The following is a 22,599-nucleotide window of genomic DNA, read 5'->3' as shown; positions in this document are numbered from 1 at the left end:
AAAATTGGACTCCAGGAGGGTGGTGGTGAGATAGACTTGGGTTATGCTTTCTCTGCCTTTGCCCTGTGCCCTCCGACACACTTTCCCCAAACTTACCGTTCCCTGGAGCAGCCCGTTGGGCCCGATGACCTGGTTGAAGATGTGCTGGCCAACATGAGCATCCAGGGATGCCAGGGGGTCATCCAGCAGGTATACAGCAGCCTTCCTATACACGGCCCGGGCCAGGCTCACCCGCTGCTTCTGGCCCCCAGAGAGATTCATGCCCTGTGGCCACAAGAGAGAGACAAGGCTGGGTGAGGCAGTGACGATGGGGCTTATCAGAATGAGGTAGAGCTCACTGTGCCTGTCCTCCAGGGCCACCTCCCAGCTGTCACACCTGCATTCAAACCAATACTCCTCCACCTCCAGGCTTTTCCCGGCCTCCCTTCACCCCATTCCCAGTCAAACTTCCTGGAGGAGTTGTCTGCACCCTCCATGGCTTTCTCTCCTCCCACTTGCTTCTCCCTCCACTTGAATCTGGCTTCTGTTCCCATTTTCTCCACCAATACTGCCTTCCTCAAGGACACCAGTCATCATTCGCCTGTTGCTTAATCCAGTGGCAGCTTTTCAGTCCTTATTTTCATTCATTCATTCATTCATTCACTCATGCACATATGAGTGAATGAGTGAGTGAATGAATGAATGAATGAAAATATGTACTCATATGTACTGCAAGGCTACGTTATACCAGCAGTGTTCTAGGCCAGTGGTCGGCAAACTCATTAGTCAACAGAGCCAGATATCAACAGCCCACAATTGAAATTTCTTTTGAGAGCCAAATTTTTTAAACTTAAACTTCTTCCAACACCACTTCTTCAAAATAGACTCGCCCAGGCCGTGATATTTTGTGGAAGAGCCACACTCAAGGGACCAAAGAGCCGCATGTGGCTCACGTGCCGCAGTTTGCGAACCATGGGTCTAGGGTGCACAGCGTGAGCAGGGTTGCTGTGTGGGGTTAGGTGGTCAGAGAAGGTCCCTCCCTGAAGGGAACATGTAAGTGCAGGCCTGGTAAAAGTGAGGGGCGGAGCATGCGGACTCCCGAGAAAGAGCTATCCAAGCAGGGAGAACAGCAGGTGCAAAGGCCCCAATGTGAGAGTGTGCTTCGGATGTTCAGAGAACATCGCAGAGAACCATGTGGCTGGAGTGGAGCCTGATGGGAGGTGGGGCCAGAGAGATGACTGGGGCCAGACTGAGGGGGAGCCTTGTCAGGGATGAGCAGGGCTTTGACTTTGAGCAGAGATCCCCTGGAGGACTCCAAGCAGAGAAGGGGCATGATCTGGCCTAGGCTTAGCTGCTGGGATTTGAGGACGGAAACATGGAGGGCAGCCAGGAGGTGCTGCAGCAACGTGAGGGAGAGCTGATGGTCGATGGGACCAGGACATTCTGGGTCTGCCTCGATGGGGGACCCAACAAGACTAGCCCATGGATTAGATGAGGGCATAAGAAGAAGAGAGGTATCAAGGGTAACACAAAGGTTTTGGATCTGAGCTCTGGAAGGACGGGGCTTCCATCCCTTCAGAAAGGATGGGACACAGCTGGACGGACACAGAGGCCAGCAAGCACCCCTTGCTTCTGAAACACCTTTCACTTGGCCTCTAAGCACTTCATCCTCCTCCCTGGATGCTTTTGTCACACAGGGGACCCTCTCCTGCCCCCTCTCCCCTTCTCTCCAGGAAATCCCACCCATTGAACTCCTACTTGTCCACTCTCAATTCCCTAGCCCAGGGCTCAGCAGCCTTTTGCTGGAAAGGGCCTGATAGTAATTTTAAGCTTTGCTGGGGGCCCAGTATCTGTCACCAATGCTCATCTCCGCCTTTGCTGTGCAAAAGCAGCCATGGCCCCCTGGTTCATAAATGGGCATGGCTGTGTCCCAATAAAACTTTATTCACAAAATATGGTGGGCCGGATTGGACCTGTGGTCATAGTTTGCCAACCCTGCCCAATCCCTAGCTCTAGATGCATCTATCCTGTTTATCGGCTATCTCTGCCCAGGGCTTTTACTGAGGTCCAGGGACAGGAAGCAATGTGACCAATGTCACCCAAAAATGCAGGGCAGGAGAGGTGCCCAGATCTCCCCACTCCCAGTCGGAGAGCCGGTCACCTCCAATCCCTGCCATGCCTTTCTGCCGCCCCATGATCTCTGTTTTCTAGCATCCGCTCATTAATAACAATTTATTGAGCACCTATTATGTGCATGGCCCTACGCCGAGCCCTCTTTCCTGCCCTCGTCTCCCCTTTGTCCCTCTCACCACACTGCTCACAGCTCAGAGAAAGAAGCAAATGACCCCAGACATAGTGCCTGCCTGTCCCCAGAAGGCTGAGCCCTCACCTGCTCCCCAATTTGGGTGTGGACTCCTGCAGGAAAGCTGCCCACGTCTGGCCACAGGGCGCAGGCCTCCAGGACCCGCTCCAGCCACGATGAGTTCAGCTCCTGCCTGAAGCACACGTTCTCCACCACGGACGCGTTCTGGACCCAGGCCTCCTGGGGCATGTAGGCCACAGGACCCTAAAACACAACTCACGTTGGCAATGAGGCCACTGGGGATGGAGACAGGAGGGCGCCAGGCTATTGCTGGTGGTGGAAGGTGGAAAGAGGACGTGGAGAGGAGGGGGAGGGTCATGGAGGTGTGGGGAGGGGTCTAGGATGGGGGACATTCTAGCAGAAAGGCAGGGAGTGTGGCCTTACCTTGATGTTCACGGTCCCCTCCACCTTTGACAGCTCCCCAAGGAGTGCGGAGAGCAGAGAGGACTTCCCTGCCCCCACGGGACCAACCACAGCCAGCAGACAGCCCTGTGGCACGCTGAGGTTTATCCTGCAGGGGAGATGCATCCTGGGTAGGCCCAGCCTGAGTCTGAGCAGAATTGGTGAACCCCAGACACAGGCAGGCTTTCCCACGGGTGCTTCATCCAGGAGGCTGCTAAGAGGACGTTCAGGGGCAGTCCTTCCTTCTAATCCTTGCCTGGCTACGCAAGCCGCCATCATATCCCATGCATGTTCATGGGAACACATGTGTGCGTACCCACACACATGCGTGCACACATAACACCACAATGTATGTGCACACGCACAAGTACATGCATATCTAAATAAACGTGTGTTCACACGTGCGTGCATGTGTGTGCATATACCACCACAATGTGCACAAGTTCAAATCACATGCCTGTGTGCGCACATGATGCATGCACACATTCAGGCACATATAAGTACCTGCACATGTAAACAAACATGCTCTCAGACTTGCACACATAGGCATGCACACATGTACACACACAGAATTTATTGTGGCAGGAGGATTTAATCAGCATCATGTCTTGATTCTATCATTGCAATAGGCTTCTTACTGCTCCTCCTCCTTCTGCCCTTGGCCCCTGCCCCTGTTCAATCTCCACCCAGGGGCCAAAGACACGGGAGTTACAACCCGAGTTAGATCACAACAACCCCTGCGGAAGCCCTCCAGCAGTCCCCACGTCACGCGGGGTCTGACGGCCCCGAAAGATGCACAGCCGCCTGCTGCCCTGCGTCAGCCACACGGACCCCCTGTTCCTCAATCACAACCGGGGAAACGGCGCCCCCCCAGGTGTCATTAGGAAATGTCTGGAGATATTTTAATATTCTGGGTTATCACACTGAGGGGAGGGTTGCTGCTAGTATTTGGAGGGTGAATAACGGGGTCCTGTTAAACACCCTACAATACACAGCACAGCCCCCCTCACAGAGGCATCCAACCCCACGTGCCAATACGATGAGGTGAAGGCACCTGGGCCTAGGCATCCTCCTGCCCCAGGACCTTTGTACGTGCTGTTCCCACTGCCTCAGCAGCTCTTCTCTCAGGCGGGTGCAAGGCTCATTCCTTCCCTTCGTTATGACGCCAGTTTAAATGCCAGGCCTCCTCTCACTACACATGACCCTGTCAACACCACAATCACCTCCCACTGATTTCTCATTTGTGTGCCCCCCTCATCAGAATGTCAGCCCCAAGAGTGCAGGGTCCTTGTCTGGTTTGTTCACTCTATCCCTAGTGCCTAAGACAGGGTCTGACACACAGCAAGTGCTCAACAAATACTATGCAGAGAGCAAATGACAGTCGACAGGTACTGGCCAGGGCATTTCAGTTCCCTCCATTGGGACTTCTGGGGTTGACTGGGATCTTCTGCTACAAAGACCCAGCCGAAGAGCGGAAGGCTGGAGGTGACAATGATGCCGGGACTGACAGAGGAGGGAGTGAAGCAGGCACAGCTGACCAGGCCAGGGCTCTTCTTGGCCGGGACTCTGGCATCATCTTATCCAGACGGGGGAGCAGAGGCTGCCTCCTCCCTGACAGGGGGCAGAGATGCCCTGTCCCCGCATCTGCAGGAGCTCTGGTTTTCCCGAGACTCTGACACGGCCGGGCCTGGGAGTTGCCCTATTAGTGCACCAGCCCAGGCTCACCCACCCTCCAGCCCCAGGCCACAAACCCGCACCGTCTCTCAAGTAGGAAGTGAAGCCCCTTTGTACCTGTGCAGGCAGGGCGGGCTCTCCAGGGACCAGGCAAAGGTACCTTCTCGCACACGGATGCAATCCTCCTTGGCAACTGCAGGCATGAAAGACCCGTTACACCAGACGCTCCAGGCTGGCCTCCTGGTCCCAGAGAGCCCACCCCCTGCCCTCCCCCCCTGTCCCTTCCCCCCCCCCCCCCCCCCCGCCCCAGCACTGCCCCCAGAGGCAGCCAGAAGCCTCTCCCACCGAGCAAACGAGCAAAGGCCCTGCTGCTCGCTGGCTTGAGTGTGACCCCGGCACCCTGCTGAGAGCCTCGTCCCTCCCACGCCCCTCCTGCTGAGCTCAGCACTCACAGCCTCTGGAGGGACTCCACACCACGGCCTCAGGGTCCACTTCTTCCAGGCAGAGGAAGGCGGCCAGGCGGTCAAAGGACACCCGGGACTGGGGAGAACAAAGCCCAGGTCACCCGTGCCGGAAGGGCAGAAAAAGAAGTGAGGCTGCCACCGGTCGGTGTGGTTCAGCGGCTAGAGCGTCGGCCCGCGCACCAAAGGGTGGCAGGTTCCTGGTCAAGGGCATATACCTGGTTGCAGGTTCCCTCCCCTGTCCTGGTGAGTAGGGGCATGTGTGGGAGGCGACCAATCGATGTGTCTCTCTCACATCAATGTTCCTCTCTCTCTCTCTCTCTCTCTCTCTCTCTCTCTCTCTCTCTCTCTCTCTCCCTCTCTCCCTCTCTCCCTCTCTCCCTCTCTCCCTCTCTCCCTCTCTCCCTCTCTCCCTCTCTCCCTCTCTCTCTGTCTTTCCCACCCTCCCATCCATTCTCTCTAAAACTCAATGGAAAAAATATCCTCAGGTAAGAATTAACAAAAATAGAAAAAACAAAAATAAAAGAACTCAGGCTTTGGGTGTTGAGTGTCTCAAGAGGGTGGGGTAGGCTTCCTGTCCACAAGCTTTGCTCATTTGCACGGGCACAATTAGTACAAAGACTAGTACAGGGCTTTTTTCGTTGGTTTGTTTGTTAATCCTCATCCCAGGATATTTTTCCATTTATCCTTTTTTTTTTTTTTTTTTAAAGAAAGAATGAAAGGGAGAGGGAAAGACAGAGAAACATCAATATGAGAGAAACACATCGATTGGTTGCATGTGCCCTGTCCAGGGCCCAGCTCAGGAGGAGCCTGTAACCAAGATACGTGCTCTTGACTGGAATTGAACCCGGAACCATTCAGTCCCCAGGCCCACGCTCTATCCACTGAGCCAAACCCGCTAGGGCCAAAGCTTTCTAGGTGACAAATGATGCTTACGGTGGTGGTGCCCTCCCTGCTCCTTGCTCCTAATTAGCGTAATTGGTAGATGGAGCTGCCCTTCTGCAGGCCACACCCTGGAAGATGGCATCAGCAGGCCATTACCGGACCGAATCTAAGCCTTGTCCACCTGCTCCCAACCCCAAACCCCTCCTTGGTAAGGTCGAAGGGAGCCATTTAAAGAGGGATGTCCACAGCCGGTTTGGCTCAGTGCCTGCAAACCGAAGGGTCCCAGGTTTCACTCTGGTCAAGGGCACGTACCTCAGCTGCAGGCTCCTCCCCAGCCCAGGCCCTGGTCGGTGCTTGTGCAGGAGACAACCAATCCATGTGTTTCTCTCACATCAATATTTCTCTCTGTCTTTCCCCCTCCCTTCCACTCTCTCTAAAAAAATAAATCAATGGAAAAATATCCTCGGGTGAGGATAATAATAATAATAATAATTAATAAATAAAGAGGGATGGCTCAGCCAGGCAACTGCCGTCTCATTTTCATCACCCCCAGGGAGGCACAACATGAATAGAGTCTGTAAAGGAGATAAATAAGACAAAATTGCTTTGTGTAAAAGGGAACTGAAATGAATCCGTGCACTTGAAATTGCTGGATTGGTGAGGCTGTGTATTTTGAGGATGTTTGCTGACACCTTCTGCGGTAGCCTCTGTCCCTTCCCTCCCTGTCTGCTGCTCTGATCCATCCCCCTTTCTCACTCCCGTTCCTCCTCCTCCTCCACGGATGGCGGACTCACCCCTGCAAGACGCCCCCAAGCCGCCTCGCTCCCCCTGCCTCACCTGGACCACGGAGTGGATGGAGAAGGGCAGGAAGGCCTGGGCCTTGTTGAGGATGTTGAGAACCGTGAGGGTCACGAAGGCTTTCTCGGCGTCCATGGCATTCTCCTCGGCCACCAGAGTATGGACAGTAAACACCACCAGTGCCACCTGGGTGAGACACGGGGGGTGGCGTGAGCGTGCATGAGTGTGGCCAGGGACACCTAAGCCAGCTGTGGCCTCTCCAGGGGTCCGTATGGCCCCTAAACACAGATCTCCCCTCAGATTCTGCTACTGGTGAGGGGAGTGTGTACAGGGCCCCATTGTCAGTGGGTATCAGAAACTCTGGACTCCAGGCATGGGGGGACACCACCATTCCCCATCTTGTAGAAGTTTGTGGTTCCAGATGTGGGTGGGACTTGTGATCCGAGAAACCCTGGGAAGGTATCTGGGAAAGCAGCAAGTATTGGCAGCACTTGAGGGCTCTAGGACTGGTGGCATTTATGGTTCTGATGGTCACTCTGTTTGATGCTTAGTGCTGACCACTTCCACGGTCACTTGTTGTCATGGTGACTCAGGGATCCTTTTTGGGGAGCCCTCGTGGTTCGAAGGGATGGCACTTGCCCTTCTGAGTGTTGACTGTGTGTGATGACATCGGGTGTCCTGGCAAACGGCCCCTGGGATTCCAGATCCTTCTGGGAACAGTGGTGAAGGCCCACTTGTCGCCAGCCTTGCATGTTTTTTGGTTTGAATTTTAAACCTGGACCCAGCAGTGAGTCACTGTGGGTTTGACTGCAACGGCATGACGGCAGTCAGAGCCATGCTTTAGAAGGCCGATCTGGTGAAATTAACTGGAAAGAGACAGGACAGGCACTGTGCCCAGTGTGTGTGTGTGTTTGGGGGAGGGGGGCAGCAGGGTGAACTTGGGGTTCCATCTCTGCAGCTTCCTGCACCTGTCACCAATTCCCCAGAGCAGTAGAAGCGGCAGTTTCAGAAGACTCGAACTTTCAGGAGAATGACACGCCTTCCTAGACACAGGTCGGGGGATGACCTGACTGATTGACTAATCAGCGGAAAGCCGGGACCCCTGAGCGAGAGCAGGATCCAGGATTCGGGGGCTCCACCTACCCCTTCTCCCTCCCCCAGCACCCCCCCCGCCCCGCCCACACTCTGCAGGGAGACCCGGGTGACGTCACCAGGAACGTGGACACTTGGAAGGACACCAGAGACACAGAGAAGAGGAGCCCCGAGGTCCTCAGGGCGCCCAGCTCCCGGCCCCGGATGCGCAGGACTCTCTCCAGGAACGCCTCCTCCCAGCCGTGGCACTTGATCGCCCTCATGTTCCGGAGGACGCAGCTGGTGAGCCGAGCCCGGGAGTCCTTCTGCCTCATTTGCTCCTCCTGGGACCAGAGGGGGAGAGGCGAGAGCACAGGGACGGGTCTAGAGTCCTCCACCCCGGCAGCCACACCGCGCCTTCAGCAAACCCTGCCGATTCAAACCAGGCCCCAAGCCGCCTGCCTCTCAGCCTCTCTGTCCCCACAGTCCGGGCCCAAGCCCGTCATCTCTCTGGACCATGTCAGCTCCCTTTGTCCCCTGCTTCCGCCTTCGTCACAGGGATGCTGCGCCCTAACCAAGGAGGCCCCCAACGCGCTGGGAACAGGGGCGGGGACCTGAACCGGCTGTCATGGTGCCACCAGGAAGGCTTCCTGGAGGTGGGGGTGACAAACGAGCTATGGTGGGGGAAGATGAGGGGGCAGCATGACTTGGAGGACATCCAGTGTGGTCAGAGGGGGTGTGTGTGTGGGGGGGGGGGGGGGGCAAGAAAGAGAGGTGGCCTGGATCGTGCTGGGACTTGGAGGTCAGGCTGAGGAGCGGGGCCGCTGGGTTTCACCTTTGAGGGGCATCGTGAGAGGGCAGCTGTGTGGACAATGTCTTAGAGGAGGCCAGACAGGAGAAACAGTCTATCCGACATCTTTCCTTCCTTCCTCCCTCCCTCCCTCTCTTCCTCTCTTCCTTCCTCCTTTCTTCCTTCCTTCCTTCCTTCCTTCCTTCCTTCCTTCCTTCCTTCCTTCCTTCCTCCTTCCCTCCCTCTCTTCCTTCCTTCCTTCCTTCCTTCCTTCCTTCCTTCCTTCTTCCCTCCTTCCCTTCCTTCCTTCCTTCCTTCCTTCCTTCCTTCCTTCCTTCCTTCCTTCCTCCTTCCCTCCCTCTCTTCCTTCCTTCCTTCCTTCCTTCCTTCCTTCCTTCCTTCCTTCTTCCCTCCTTCCCTTCCTTCCTTCCTTCCTTCCTTCCTTTCTTCCTTCCTTCCTTCTTCCCTCCCTCCCTCTCTTCCTTCCTTCCTTCCTTCCTTCCTTCCTTCCTTCCTTCTTCCCTCTCTCCCTCCCTTTCCTTCCTCCCTCCCTCCCTCCCTCTTTTCCTCCCCCCTTGCTTCCAAGACTGTATTGAACACCTATGACAAGCAGAATTCTAAAGCTGAGACTACATCAATGAGCATTCCTTACTCTGGGAAACTTTCATTAGGACAACAGGTAGACAGTAAATGGAAGAACTAGGTGTGTCCTATGGCGGGTTATGTGATGAGCGCTATGGATGAAACAGCACCGGCCCAGGAGCCGAGCTGCAGGAGGGGGAGGGGAGGGCATGCTGCGCTGAAACCAGGAGGTAAGTGGGGCTGCCCAGACTTCAGGGAGGGGAGAGAGAAGACCTGACCCCTGGGATGAGAGTGTTGAGGCACAGGCACAGCCAGCGCAAAGGCCCTGTGGCAGGAGCTGGGCAGGTTTGAGGATCCCAGGGAGGGCAGTGGGGGGCGTGGCGTGAGCAAGGGGTAGGAGGTGAGGAGGCCACGTCCCAGGGGGCAGAGGGCCACGGCAGGATCTTGGCTTTGACTCTGAGGGGAATGGGAGGGAGGCACCCCTGGCTGGTGTGTGAAGAGGCCTAGGTGGGGGTGAGGCCAAAGTGGGGGGTCCCTGCAGTGATCTAGGTGAGAAACAGCGGGCTTTGGAGAGCCTGGGTATGGAGGAGGAACATTCTGGATGCAATTTCAACCAAACGAGCTGACTCCTGGGGAGTGAGTGAAACAGAGGCGTCCACACGAGCCCGTGGTTATTTTGTGGCCTGAATGCTGGAGGGACAGAGCTGCTACCCATCGGGATGGAGGCCATGGGGCGACGGGTCCGAGTGACTGGAAGGCTCAGGCCATGGCGCCAATGCCAGGCCACCACCCCCTCCCCCAGTCCCCTGCAGGCCCTCCTCCCATTTCCCCTGGGGTCCCTGCCAGTGACCAAACCTGATAGTGGTTCCTCTTCTTGGAGATGAAGAAATTCAGAGGGAGCAGGCTCAGGAAGACAGTGATGGCGGTGAGGGCAGAGGGCCCGAGAAGCTGGAGACAGAGCGGGGAGGTCAGGGATGCCTGCAGGAGCCCAGCGGCGGACTTGGAGGGACTCGGTCAGCGCCTGCGGCTGGGGCTGGAGGCTCACACTTGGCTCTGAAGGCAGGGGAGTGGCAGGGGTCTGGTGAGGGCAGCTAGCGGCCATGGAGACCAGGATCATGGGACAGACACCTAGAAGGAGACGCCTTGTACATGAGGGGGCAGAGAAGACTTCACCATCCTGACCGGGGGGTGTGCCGGGTCAGGATGGTGAAGCCAGACCTCTGGGGACAGGATTTGGGTTCGAATCCTGACTCTGACACTCACCAGTGTGGCCTCAGGCTAGTGACTTACCCTCCCTGAGAGGGTAAGCAGCTTTCTCATCTGTGAAATGGAAATAGAGCTGTGCCCACACCCAAGCTAAGTGCTGGAGTCACACAGTCCATTATCACCCGAGTCCTCGTTTCACAAGGGCTGCCAGGTGTAGCAAATAAACAGAGGACACCGGCCCAGTTAAATGAGGATTTCAGATAAGTAGTGAATACGTTTTCAGTGTAAGGTGGTCCCATGGCATATTTGGGACATATTTATGCTAAGAAATTATTCAGTGTATCTAAAATGTATATTTAACTGGACAGCTGTATTTTGTCTGGCCGTCCCCGCCCCACCCCCACCCCCCACCCCCAGCTCTGTGACTTGGGGACAATTGTGTTCCCTCTGGTTTCTCCACAGTGGATGTGATGTGGAGGTGGGGGCAGAAGAAATGATTTGCAATTTTTGAGATTTCTTCTGAGGTCATTTGGGCCCGTTCTCTAGTCAAGCCTCACCCTCTCTCCAGCCTGCGGGCCTTGGTTTCTCCTATTAGTCAAAAAAAATTTTGGAAATTTCCCTGATGCCCAAACAAGCCAGTTTGTTTCATTTATGTAGCCATAGTGCCACCTAGTGGCTACATAGACAAGTGCCAGAAGGCAAATACCAGAGTTGGGAAAATACTAACATGTTGATAGGTCAAACCCTCTCTGGTAAAATGGCATCCACTGGCAAAAATGCTACACATGCTAACTATTGCAGCCCCAATGCCTACCCTCCTTCACTAGGATCTCAGGGTGATCCTATGGGTAGGCCAGGGGGTGATGGGTGTGCTGTCCGTAGGTTCACTTGGGTCATGGGTCGGCCTACTCAATTGCCTTGTACTTCCCTGTGTCCTCGTCCCCCTCCCCATATTTCTATCATAACAGCTAACATCTATGTACTGCACATCAGGAACTTTTTTCCCTATGTGTACTTGCTAAGGACCTACTGTGTGCTAGGCCCTGGAATACCAGGTACCAAGTCAGAAAGGTTCTGGCCCCTGCCCTACAGGTGTGTGGAAACAGCAGTAGAGGACCGGTAATGATGATAGCACACAGTAGGTGGCATTTGGGACTATTCCACACTCACTCACAACCACTATGCCACTGCTACACCCACCCAGGGTCCTGTGAACTATGGCACATGGTCCAGGGCCCTCCACCTGCTTTCATATAGCCTGTGAGCTGTATACACACACACACACACACACACACACACACACACACAAAACAAAACAAAACAAAACAAAAACACACACACAAACAAATGTAATGGTTTTTACAAGTTTAACTGGTTGGAAATAATGAAAAGAAAAAGAATATGTAGGGACATGGGGAAATTATGCAAAGTTCACATTTCAGTGTTCCTCATCAGTCCCACTGGAGCTCCGCCCTGTCTACCTGCTTAGGATTGTCCTCGGCCGCTTTGGCATTCGAAGGGCAGAGTTGGATAGTTTTGAGAGCGACCACATGGAGCCCAATGTCTAAAATAGTTCCATTTGGTCTCTTACAGAAAAGAGTGTGAGCCTTGCACCTGGAGCCGAGCTAGAGGAAGATCTTCAGATGCACTGCCCCACCCCCACCCCCACCCCCACCCCCACCTCCCTGCATAATCAATAACACGAGCAAATGCCTACAGAGTGCAGCTGTGTGCGGGCCCTGTCTCAGTGCGCAGTCAGCTCAGTCAGACTCAGCATCAGGGGCAGGGCACCTTGTTTACTGTGATTCTCACCGTACAGACGGGGAAATGGGGCCCAGACAGGCTGTGCCTTGTGCAAGGTTTTATAGTTATATACAAGCAGTGACAGCAGGCTTCGGACCCAGGCAGTCCCCTTCCAAGGTCTGTGGTTTTAATTTAAAAAGGAAGGAAGGAAGGAAGGAAGGAAGGAAGGAAGGAAGGAAGGAAGGAAGGAAACCCTATACCACAAACTAGATGAAAGCAAGTTAGAGAAACTGATTTACGGTAAACAATTTTTTTGCCACACTGGTCACTTTATGGTTTTTGAAAACCAGGTAGCAAATTCTTTCCCCTAAAATGTTTTGTCTTTTTTTTTTTTGCAGTTGATGCTGGTGCCCCAGTGTTACTGATAACTTCAAACTGGCTTGATCTATCTCCTCGGTACCCCTGTACGAGGTGTCAGTGTCGTCATTATCATCAATATTTTACAGGTGAGGAAACACAGGCCCAGAGAGGATGAGCATCCTGCCCAAGGTCAAGGAAAGGCCATCCTCGTCTAAGACTTTGCTCATTTTAGCCCACAGTGTGCAGACGGAGACAGGAGTAAGGGAAGGAGGGGAGAGAAGGAGGAGGAAGAGGAGGAGGAGGAGGAGGAGAGGAGGAGGAGGAAGGAGGAGGAGGAGGAGGAGGAGGAGGGAGGAGGAGGAGGAGGAGGGAGGAGGAGGAGGAGGAGGGAGGAGGAGGAGGAGGAGGAGGAGGAGGAGGAGGGAGGAGGAGGAGGGAGGAGAAGGAGGAGGAGGAGGAGGAGAGGAGGAGGAGGAGGAGGAGGAGGAGGAGGAGGAGGAGAGGAGGGGGGCGGGGTAGGATTCCGCTCAGGCCCCAGCGCCCTCCGCCCAGCACACCTGCCAGAGATAAACGAAGCAGACGATGATCCAGATGAGCGGCAGCCACAGCCCGTTGACGTAGACGACGCTCTCAATCAGCCGCTGCACGTCCACGGACACCAGGTTGACCACGTCCCCCACGGCGCTGGTCTTTTTGGAGCCGCTGGACAGAGCCAGGACCTGGTAGGGCAGGAGGAAGGAGGCCTGACTCTGAGGGAGCCGGGCGATGGGGTTGGAGGGCGCAGGGAGGCCCCAGGTGCATGGAGGAGGCTGGTGGTCTGGAACTAAGACTGATCCCTGGCTGATTGAGGCAGATTTTTCAGCACCTGAGCCCCCATCCACTCATCTCTAATGTGAACTAATAAAAATCCCCTAAACCAAGCTCCCAGTGCTGTGGTCGACAAACTGTGGCTCGCGAGCCACATGTGGCTCTTTGGCCCCTTGACTGTGGCTCTTCCACAAAATACCTCGACCTGGGCGAGTCTATTTTGAAGAAGGGGTGTTAGAACAAGTTTAAGTTTAAAAAAATTGGCTCTCAAAAGAAATTTCAATTGTTGTACTGTTGCTATGTGGCTCTGTGGACTAATGAGTCTGCCGAACACTGTCCTAGGGCCTTCGTGAGAATTCAGGGAGATGACAAAGAGGAAAATACTCTGAAATCCCTATAAAGCATTGGAGCGATGATAGTCCGTCACAAAATACATGAAAACCTTGGATTTGAGACGGCGGTGGTGGCCGTTTGCTGAGGGCTAACCATGATGCAGGCGCTGTGCTCAACACCCAGTGTCATCATTTTCTGTGATGAACCCGTCACACAACTGCATGGGGCAGATACTGCCGTATTTCAGCTTGCAATGCCTTGAATAAAACCTTCTCTGTTTGTGTATCATTAAGAAAAAAAAAATTATATATATATATATATATATATATATATATATATCAATGCCAATTATATATATATATATCAATGCCAATTAAATTAAGACATAAGGCATCTTGATTTGAGAAGTGTTTTTAAAAAAGTGAGACTAGAATCAAAGAAATGCAGAATGACTAACCCCATGTTACAGCTTGGGAAACGGAGGCACAGAGAAATGGACCAACTTGCCCCAAGTCGGAGAGCTTGTAAGTGACTGGGCTAGGATTGAATCCAGGATGAGTAAGGTCTGACCGGGGCTCAACAGGGTGTTAAATGGACCCCTACCGGCATTTACCGTGCTGCTCAAATACCAGCCTGGTTCTCCGGCCCTAACCCTGGGGCCACAGCAGACCCCTTCCTGCCTGTTGAATGCTCAGTGTTACTTGCAATCCTCTGTCTGCTGAGTGTATGTGGAAAGAAGTGAGGAGGGGAGGAATAAACTGGGAATGACTGAGGGTAGAAATTCTCCCCAAAATCTCTGAGTCTTTATTGAGCACCTACGCTGTGCCCCACACTGAGCTGAGTGCTGAGAACACAGCTGTGGACAGCACAGGGGCTGGGCTGGCTCTCCTGGGAGTGGAGTCTGAGCTGGGGAACAGGGTTTAGTAAAGACGGCCTTAGCTCTTTCCTCAGTGGCAGTGACGAGTGCCACGAAGTGTCTTAAATCCTTACTGGGAGGGGCCACTCAGGGAAGCACCAGGCTGGGTGGAGGGAGGCGGGCAGAACTGTGGGCAGGAGCCTGGACTGTGGTTTTCACAGGCAGGAAGGCCGGGCAGGGCAAGCAGGCTTAGGGCTGGCTTTCTTTAACAATCCCATCAGCCTCGGGAGGGGGTGGGGGGGAAGATGGGGGGGGGGCGGATTTTTGCCTAGTTGTCTGGCCCTGAGTGATTAGGGCAGGGTGTGTGTATGGGGGGTGTCCCAGAATGTGAGAGCCCCATACATGGGGTTGGGGGATGGGCTTTGGGTTGAGTGGTTTGCATATTGAATGTGTGCTGTCAGGTGAGTCATTTACTTTCTCTAGGAATTGACAGTCCATCCGGGATCTATAAAGCCCCAGATGTCAAAACACTAGATGTAGCTCTGGCAGGTATGAGCGTGGTTACAGGAGGAGCATCTAAGGGCTCCATTCCAGTCAAGGGCAGGTCGATCCCCGATCTCAGTTGGGGTGCATGCAGGAGGCAACAATTGATGTGTCTCTCTCATATCTATGTCTCTCTCTCTCTCTCCCTCTCTCTCCCTCCCTCCCTCCCTCCCTCCCTCCCTCCCTCCCTCCCTCCATCCCTTTCTCCCTCCCTTACACTCTCTCTAAAAATCAATGGGGAAAATGTCTTAGGTGAGGAGTAACACAAGACGAAGGACAAAACAAAACAGCAGCTGTGGAAAATAAGAGAACACAGTTCCCAGAGCAGCCGGAGAGGAGGCGAGGGGCCTGGCCTCACATGAGACGAAGAAGGCCTTCCTCGGATGGGGAGCGGGACGGGCAATGCCCTGGTCGTTTTCCAACCCACCTCACTCAACAGGTGGGTTGGAAAGACAGGCCCGGCCACACGGGCGTAGCTCCAGTGTGCTCAGGGGACACGGGTCTGAAGAGCAGCAGGAAGGGCAGCATCAAGACCCACCCTGGTGGCCGCTGAGGAGCTGTTCCCTTAGCTGCCCCCTTCCTCAGGCAGCAGCTCAGGGATGAGAGAAGGAGACTCACATGGGGCAGCATCACTCTGGCTCAGACACTCCAGACCCCACAGGAGCCATTGTCTCTCTCTCTTTTTCTAATTTTTTTATTTTATTGATTTTTAACAGAGAGGAAGGGAGAGGGGTAGAAAGTTAGAAACCTTGCCGAAACTGGTTTGGCTCAGTGGATAGAGCGTCAGCCTGCGGACTGAAAGGTCCCAGGTTCGATTGCGGTCAAGGGCATGTACCTTGGTTGCGGGCTCATCCCCTGTGGGGGGTGTGCAGGAGGCAGCTGGTCAATGTTTCTCTCTCATCGACATTTCTAGCTCTCTATCTCTCTCCTTTCTCCTCTGTGGAAAATCAATAAAATATATTAAAAAAGAAAGAAAGAAAGGAAGTTAGAAACCTTGATGAGAGAGAAACATCAATCAGCTGCCTCATGCACTCCTTACCGGGCATGTGCCCGCAACTCCCCTTGACTGGAATAGATCTGGGACCCTTGACTCCGCAGGCCGATGCTCTATCCATTGAGCCAAACCGGCCAGCCCGCCATTGTCTCTTATAGTATTGGTCTTGTGGGGTTCCTTCCAGGGTCCCCCAAAGGGATAAGAGTCACTGCACAGAGAGAGGCCCAGGGCTATGGCTTCCCGCCAGGTGTTCATAGTTCCCTAATGGAACTTCCAGGTCAGATGCAATTTACCAGTGGGTCAGGGCTTACTTTTACCATAAGCCGTGCCGCCTGGTGACATAGCTGACAGCCCACTGTTACCTAGTTTCTGCAGTGCCCAGAGGTGAGTCCTTTTTCCTCATGAGGGAGTTGATGACATAAAGGTTTGCCCTGGCAGTGGTAACAGCAAGTGCAAAGGCCCTGAGGTGGGAGGGTGCTTGCTGTGTTTGTGGCTGGAGCGGGTGAGCAAGAGACGAAGAGGCATATGATTAAGGTGACCAGACGTCCCGCTTTTGGTGGGAGAGTCCTGATTTGTAACAATTTGTCCTGAGTCCCATGGTGTTTTTAAAAAGTCCCGATTTTTAGAAAGAATCTTAAATCTTTTGGAATTTTTTAAAACGCCAAGGAACGCAGGACAAATTGTTACAAATCAGGACTGTCCCGCCAAAAGCGGGACATCTGGTCACCTTACACATGATGTGATATGATGAGGTCACTAAGATCCTCGGGTGGGATCATGCAGGGCCTTAGAGAAATAACCTAGGAGGTGAGAGTGCAGTGTAGGCAGCTATTCACGAAGGAATGAATATGTTTTCAGGCACCGATGATACCAACAGCTCAGTGACGGCACTGAGCTAGAGCATTTGCACGTAGGTCAGGACAGGATGCGGAGAAGGGAAAGGGCCAGGCCCGCGCCTCTCCCCACGGCTCACCTTTCTGTACACCAGGCCGGTGACGGCTGTTCGCAGCCTTATCTGCAGCACCTTGAGCCTGTACATGTGCTGCTGCTCGAACAGCGTTTGCAGGCAGGCGGCCAGGAACATCAGCACGGCGATCAGGTAGCCCTTCCAGGCCGGGGCTGCGGAATCGCCAATGAACTCCAGGAAAAGGCTTGTGGGAGAAGGAGGGAGGAGGCGGAGCTGATGAGAGAAGGCACCCGCGGGTGCTGCCTTTGCCCAAGCCTGGCCAGGTCTTGGAGGACCAGATGGTGCGGCAGATTTTATTTTCAGAAACGACTATGCTAATTTTCAAAGTGAGCTGTGATTGGGCTGAGTTGTACCCCACACAATTCCCATGTTGAAGTCCGAACCCCCAGCACCTCAGAATGCAACTGCATAAGTTAAAGTGAGTCTGCTCTGGGGAGCCTTCATTCCGTAGGATTGGTATCCTTGTGAAAGGAATATTTGAACAGACATGGGGTGCTCGTGCACTAACTGAATTGCTCACCCACATTATTGTAAGTAAATAAGTGGTTTAAAGCCCATCACCTTTGGGGTGTTTTGTTACGCAGCAAAAGCTAACTGATACAGTCGGGTTAGCGGTCACTCACTGTCTCTCCCCAAGGTCAGTCACCTTCTCATTTGCTTTGGTCCTTCTCAGTGTCCTTTCGCCCACCCTCCACTTCCCTGAGCAGAGGTCTAGGTAAGAGGCAGGAGAGCTAAAGCCCCCTGGCCCCAAGGACCACCAACCGTAGCCAGGCAACCCTAGGCTTGAACTCACCTGAGGAGCTTGGGGACAGTGAACCTGAAGACGTCACTGATGACAAGGCAGAGGGTCCCCAGGAGGAAGGTGGAGCGGAAGACCTGCCAGATGGCCCTCAGCAGCGGGCCCCTCACGCTCCCTTTCGGCTGCAGGAAGGCCTCGGCCTCTGCGGCCTCCCCACCGCGGCGGAGGCTCCCTTTCCTTTTGAACACGGCTGCCGCGGAGTGCCTTAGGAGAGAAGAGACATGGCACTGGGTCCTTGAGTGGATTGAGTGTTTCCTCAAGTTCATATGGTGAAATCCTAACCCCCAAAGCATTGGTGTTAGGGGATGGGCCTTCGGGAGATAGCTAAATCCTGAGGGTGGGGCCTTCATGAATGGGATTAGTGACCTTATGAAAGATCCCAGAGAATGGCCTTGCCTCTTCTGCCATGTGAGGACACCGAGAGGATAGTGTCTCTGAACAGGGAAGTGGGCCTTGCCAGACACCAAACTTGCTGGTGCCTTGGTCTTGGACTCCCAGCCTCCAGAACTGTGAGAGACAACTTGGTTGTTGATTAGCTACCCAGTCTATGCCACTTTGCTAGGGGCCCCAACGGATGAAGAGAGTCCTTTTCCATGTTCTCAGGGGTGGCAGCTGAGCTGTCAGCAGCAGGACCCAGCATTACAGGATTTATTCTCAACCAGGGGGTGGGTGAGCACTGATCGAGCCTCCCCTCTTCCCCTATTCTTCCAGATCACCCACTTCTTTACCCTCCAGATCACCCACTTATGAGACAGGCAGGCAGGTAGGGGTGGGTGGGCAGGAAGGCAGCCCCAAGATCTCATGGACGGTGATGGGACTGCACATGCTTTGAGCACCTACTCTATGCACCAGGCACTTCCTAGTCCTCCTAAGAACCTGGCAAGCCAGGTGTTAAGCCCATTTCACAGATGAGGAAACTAAGGCTCGGAGGGTGAACTTGTCTGAGGGACACATAGCTGAGAAGCAAAAGAACTGGGATTTGAACCCAACTCTGCCTTCGGGCCCTTTTTGATCCAATTTACAGCCCTCCCTTCTCCCACCACAGCCCTTAGGTGGTTTTGAACAGGTTTAGAACCGGTTTAGAATCCTGCTGGTGTCCATGGGCCTGGCACTCCTTGTCTGTATGACACCACATCCAGAAGCTCAGGATCCCTGAAGCAGAAAGAGCCCGGCCTTGGCCACAACCAGGGGCCACAGGGAGAGCTGGGGTGGTGGGAGGGGAGGAGGGGAAGTCAGAGGACCCCTTCTGAGGCAGGCACTCCTCCGTTGTGGGGAGAGGCTGGTTGGTGGTGATGCAGCTGCTGACAGCCCAGTTGCTGTGTAACTTTGGGCAGACTGCTCCCCTCTCTGTGCTTCTGTGTCCTTGTGTGTGATGGAGCTAGTCTCCTCTCTCTCTGTGTCCCTTCCAATTCTGACAAGCTATGGGGTTATCATTAATATCAATGCCCACGTACAGAGCTTGAACGCAGGACCAGGCACTGGGATCAGTCCTGTACATGCCTGACTGCATCAACTCCTCTCAACCTCCCTGCCTGCCGGTATCACAGGCTCCCCACTTTACTTAAGAGAAGGCTGGGGCTCAGAGAGGTGGTGACAGCTGCCTGAGTTCACCCAGCAAGGACAAAGCAGGGATCTGAGCCCAGATCCCCATTCATGGTTTACACAGCGCCTCTTTATGGTCCTTACCACCCACCGAAACAAAAAGAAAAAAAAAGAAAAAAAAAAAAAGACCTTGGCAAGGGTCGGTTGCCAGACTTTTGCTGACAAGGTCAAGGCCTTGTCCCCCATCTCTGGCCTCGCTTGTTGTTTGGTTTGGCATCTCCGAGGGTTGTGGCTTGGCCTTTGTCACTGAGCTGGGCATGACGTGCATTCTGGTATCTGGGTCTCAAATGACAAAAGGGTGTCACCTCCTTGCCGAGCCCTTTCCTGACCACCCTTCCCCGTCTGATTCCATCCTTTAATCATTGGCCTTCACAGCCATGCCCACTCTCTCCAGCTCTCTCCTGTACTTAGTGGTCTTGCTAGACCTGGGGAGACTTTTTTTGCTTTTTCCCCAGCACCTAGTTCAGCTCCTGAATATAGTAGACACTCCGTGAATGCTTTCGCAATGGATGAGGGAAAACAGATTAGGTGTGATGTGTGCAAAGGGCCCAACAGGAGTGCCTGGTGCATCAGGTTATAAAGATTTGTGGGGAAAAAAAAGGAAGGAAGCAGGCAACTTGGTTTGGTGGACTGAACTTGGCCTTGGAGCCAGGAGACGGTGGTTCAAATGCCCTCTGTCCCTTGCCCTCTGAGCCTGTGTTTCTGTGGTAAATCGGGGTGGGGGAAGAGATGCTGTGAAGGCCTCCTCCAGCTGAGTGTGTTGCTCGACCTGGTCTAGCTGCTTGCCCCAGAGCTCCGACTCATTGTGGTCAACCTGCAGGCTGTAGCAAACTTTCTCCGCCCCAGGGGGCTTCGCTTCTCTTCCAGGAAAGCCTCTAGCCTGGGATAACTTTGGTCTCTGGACCAAAGGTCTGTTTGTGCAGGACTTGCTATACGACCACAAGGTGAGGCAGGGGTGTGAGTGAGTGGCCGGGTGTAAGTTGGGGGAGACAGAAGGGCGTGGTGGGGTCTGTGGCCAGCTGAAGGGCACCTGCCCTGTCTAACGGGGCAGCCACCACCCAGACCCACGCTCCTGTTGCCATGAGGGGCTGTGACCCCGCACTGCCAGTCTGCGTTAAGAGAGATCAGAATTCCAGATTCCTAGGCGACATCTCTCCTGCTTTAAATGTTGGCAACCTATTAAAAAAACAAAACCCCAAAGAACAAGAACCACATTCCACCAAGTGTGGGGGTGTTTCTCTCTTTTACAACCAAGTGGGAACCTGACTGGGCCGGTAGGTACCACCTGCTGACCTCTCAGGATGACATCTTCTCCCTCCAAAGGTTGCAAAATATTTCAGGCATAAAAACCAAAGTCCCCTCTGTGTGTCCTCGGTCAGCTCGGAACATGACTGAGCTGGGTCCCTGTATAACCATGCCTTCCTCCTTTCTTCCTGTCCACTGTTTACGGATCCTCCGCCTGCCCTGGGGGAATGTTTCCATCCACCAGCTCACGTCCTCATGCTGGCAAGGGAAACCAGTGCAGGGAGAGAGCGGTGAGACACCAGGGCTTTTTTGAATGAATTCTGCCCCTCAAAGGTAATTTAAGAATATGTGTGTGTGTGTGTGTGTGTGTGTGTGTGTGTGTGTGTGTAAGGGGCGGGAGTTCAGCAAATACGCCTGGTGTGGGAGAGAGCTGTTGCTTCGATTTGCTCATATACTCACCCCTTTTTGAGCAACCCACCCCCTTCCTTTGGGGGGCAGTTCCTCCTCTCCCCTCCCTCTTTGTGTGACTCTCAAAGAACCACTAATAATAGGGCCCACCCCCTAGCCATGCGAGTGGCCTCACATGAGCCAGCCAATCCCAATTTCCTTGAGATTTCCTATAGGAAAGCGAGGATAGATGGCGTTATGCACAGAAACAGCTGCGATGAGAGATGTAGGGAAAGAATTTGGACACCATGGGAGCCCCTGGATTCAGCCAGACCTGAAGCTAGACCTGCCTTCTCAGCTATGTGAGCCAACAGTTTCTCACTCTTTCCCTCTCTCTCCCGCTAGATTGTGGGCCTTAGCATCTACAGCCACCACCACAAAATCCTGGAGTACATAAGGCACGTGTTACTTTCCCCACAGAACTAAGTTACTTTTGTCTGTTCCCCAAAACACCAAGATCCGGGGAGGTCAGGTGACTTGTCCAAACTTCAAGTTTCAGTAATGCTGTCAGCTCATTTCTCTAGAACGGTTCCCAAACTGGTTTTTCAGACTCCAAGGGCCCCACCGAAGTTTCCAGAGATACCACAGTGGGCAAGAATGAGGCAGAGGACAGGGCTAGAGAGAGCTTGAAATCCTCTGAGCCAGTGATCGGCAAACTCATTAGTCGACAGAGCCAAATATCAACAGTACAACGTTTGGAATTTCTTTTGAGAGCTGAAACCGACTTCTGCGCATGGGCCACGAAGTTTCAATCACACTGTATGTGCGCACCGCACATGGTATTTTGTGGAAGAGCCACACTCAAGGGGCCAAAGAGCCACATGTGGCTTGCGAGCCGAGTTTTGCCGACCACTGCTCTGGGGAAACTGGTATTGCTTGTGCTTTTACCATTTTCGAAGAATTCGCTCAGTTCTTTCCTAAAATCATTTCCTTTTCGTCTCCCACAGGTTATGAGTTAGGGGAGAGGGGATGGCCTCCCCATGGAACAGATAAGAAAGCCGAGACCCAGGAAATGAGTCACTCAGGTAACACAAGCGAATAGTTGCCTGCATTTCTGATCCACCATCCAACTCTCCACCCCCAGTCCTAAACGGCCCCCCTGTTTCCTGCCGGCCATCCCAGCACCCCAGCTTCCTTCGGGGGCCCTTGTGGAGCTCCCACTTCCTCCCTCTCCTTTGGGAGCCTGCCAAGCACTCGGGGAGAAAAGGCCCCTTTCTCCTGACCCCTTGATGCTTAGTGACATCCGCCCGCAGGAAGGGGCTGTGGAGGTGGAGCCAGGGGAGGGTGGGCGGTTATATTTGGGGCCAAATGAGGAGCTTTGCTAACCCACCATGCAGCTGAGCGCTCTCGGCTTCCACACACTCACCGCTGGGCTGCACGGCGCCTCCTTGTCCATTCCCTTTCCAGCTGGGACACAAGTTCTTCTGAGGAGTTCTCTCTCCTCACCGACCAGAGGTCTTTTGGTCCCAGTGGCCTCCTGTAGCCCCTCCAGATCAGCCTGTAAAAAAAGAGAGGGTCACCCAGGCAGGCTCATCGTGTCTTCTGCCCCATCCAAGTCCTGGCCTGGTAGCTGTGTGGCCCTGGGTAAGTCCCTTTACCTCTCTGCACCTCTGCTGGCCCCTCGGCAGAGTGAAGGCAGTGGACTTACCTGCACCTCATATTTGCTGGCACTTTCCAGTCTATAACGATCATG

At 53.9% G+C, this 22,599-nt stretch overlaps 1 protein-coding gene across 3 annotated transcripts in view; it reads right to left on the bottom strand.

Moving 5' to 3' along the window:
• Positions 1-22,599, bottom strand: part of ABCC6 (ATP binding cassette subfamily C member 6) — a 49,944-nt gene that overhangs the window by 18,076 nt on the left and 9,269 nt on the right. For all 3 annotated transcript variants that reach the window (XM_084881085.1, XM_084881084.1, XM_084881086.1), the window contains 12 exons: positions 22,273-22,404; positions 17,607-17,816; positions 16,820-16,997; positions 12,871-13,032; positions 9,860-9,952; positions 7,773-7,976; positions 6,601-6,747; positions 4,870-4,957; positions 4,535-4,610; positions 2,726-2,852; positions 2,369-2,545; positions 97-264 (listed from right to left, as the gene is read on the bottom strand). In XM_084881085.1, the coding sequence (XP_084737211.1) occupies positions 97-264; positions 2,369-2,545; positions 2,726-2,852; positions 4,535-4,610; positions 4,870-4,957; positions 6,601-6,747; positions 7,773-7,976; positions 9,860-9,952; positions 12,871-13,032; positions 16,820-16,997; positions 17,607-17,816; positions 22,273-22,404 (1,762 nt within the window). The remainder of the gene's footprint in view (positions 1-96; positions 265-2,368; positions 2,546-2,725; positions 2,853-4,534; positions 4,611-4,869; positions 4,958-6,600; positions 6,748-7,772; positions 7,977-9,859; positions 9,953-12,870; positions 13,033-16,819; positions 16,998-17,606; positions 17,817-22,272; positions 22,405-22,599) is intronic.

This window comes from Pipistrellus hanaki (genome assembly GCF_964339955.1).
Source record: "Pipistrellus hanaki genome assembly, chromosome: 4".
NCBI lineage: Eukaryota > Metazoa > Chordata > Mammalia > Chiroptera > Vespertilionidae > Pipistrellus > Pipistrellus hanaki.
This window is presented reverse-complemented; position numbering and strand designations above follow the sequence as displayed.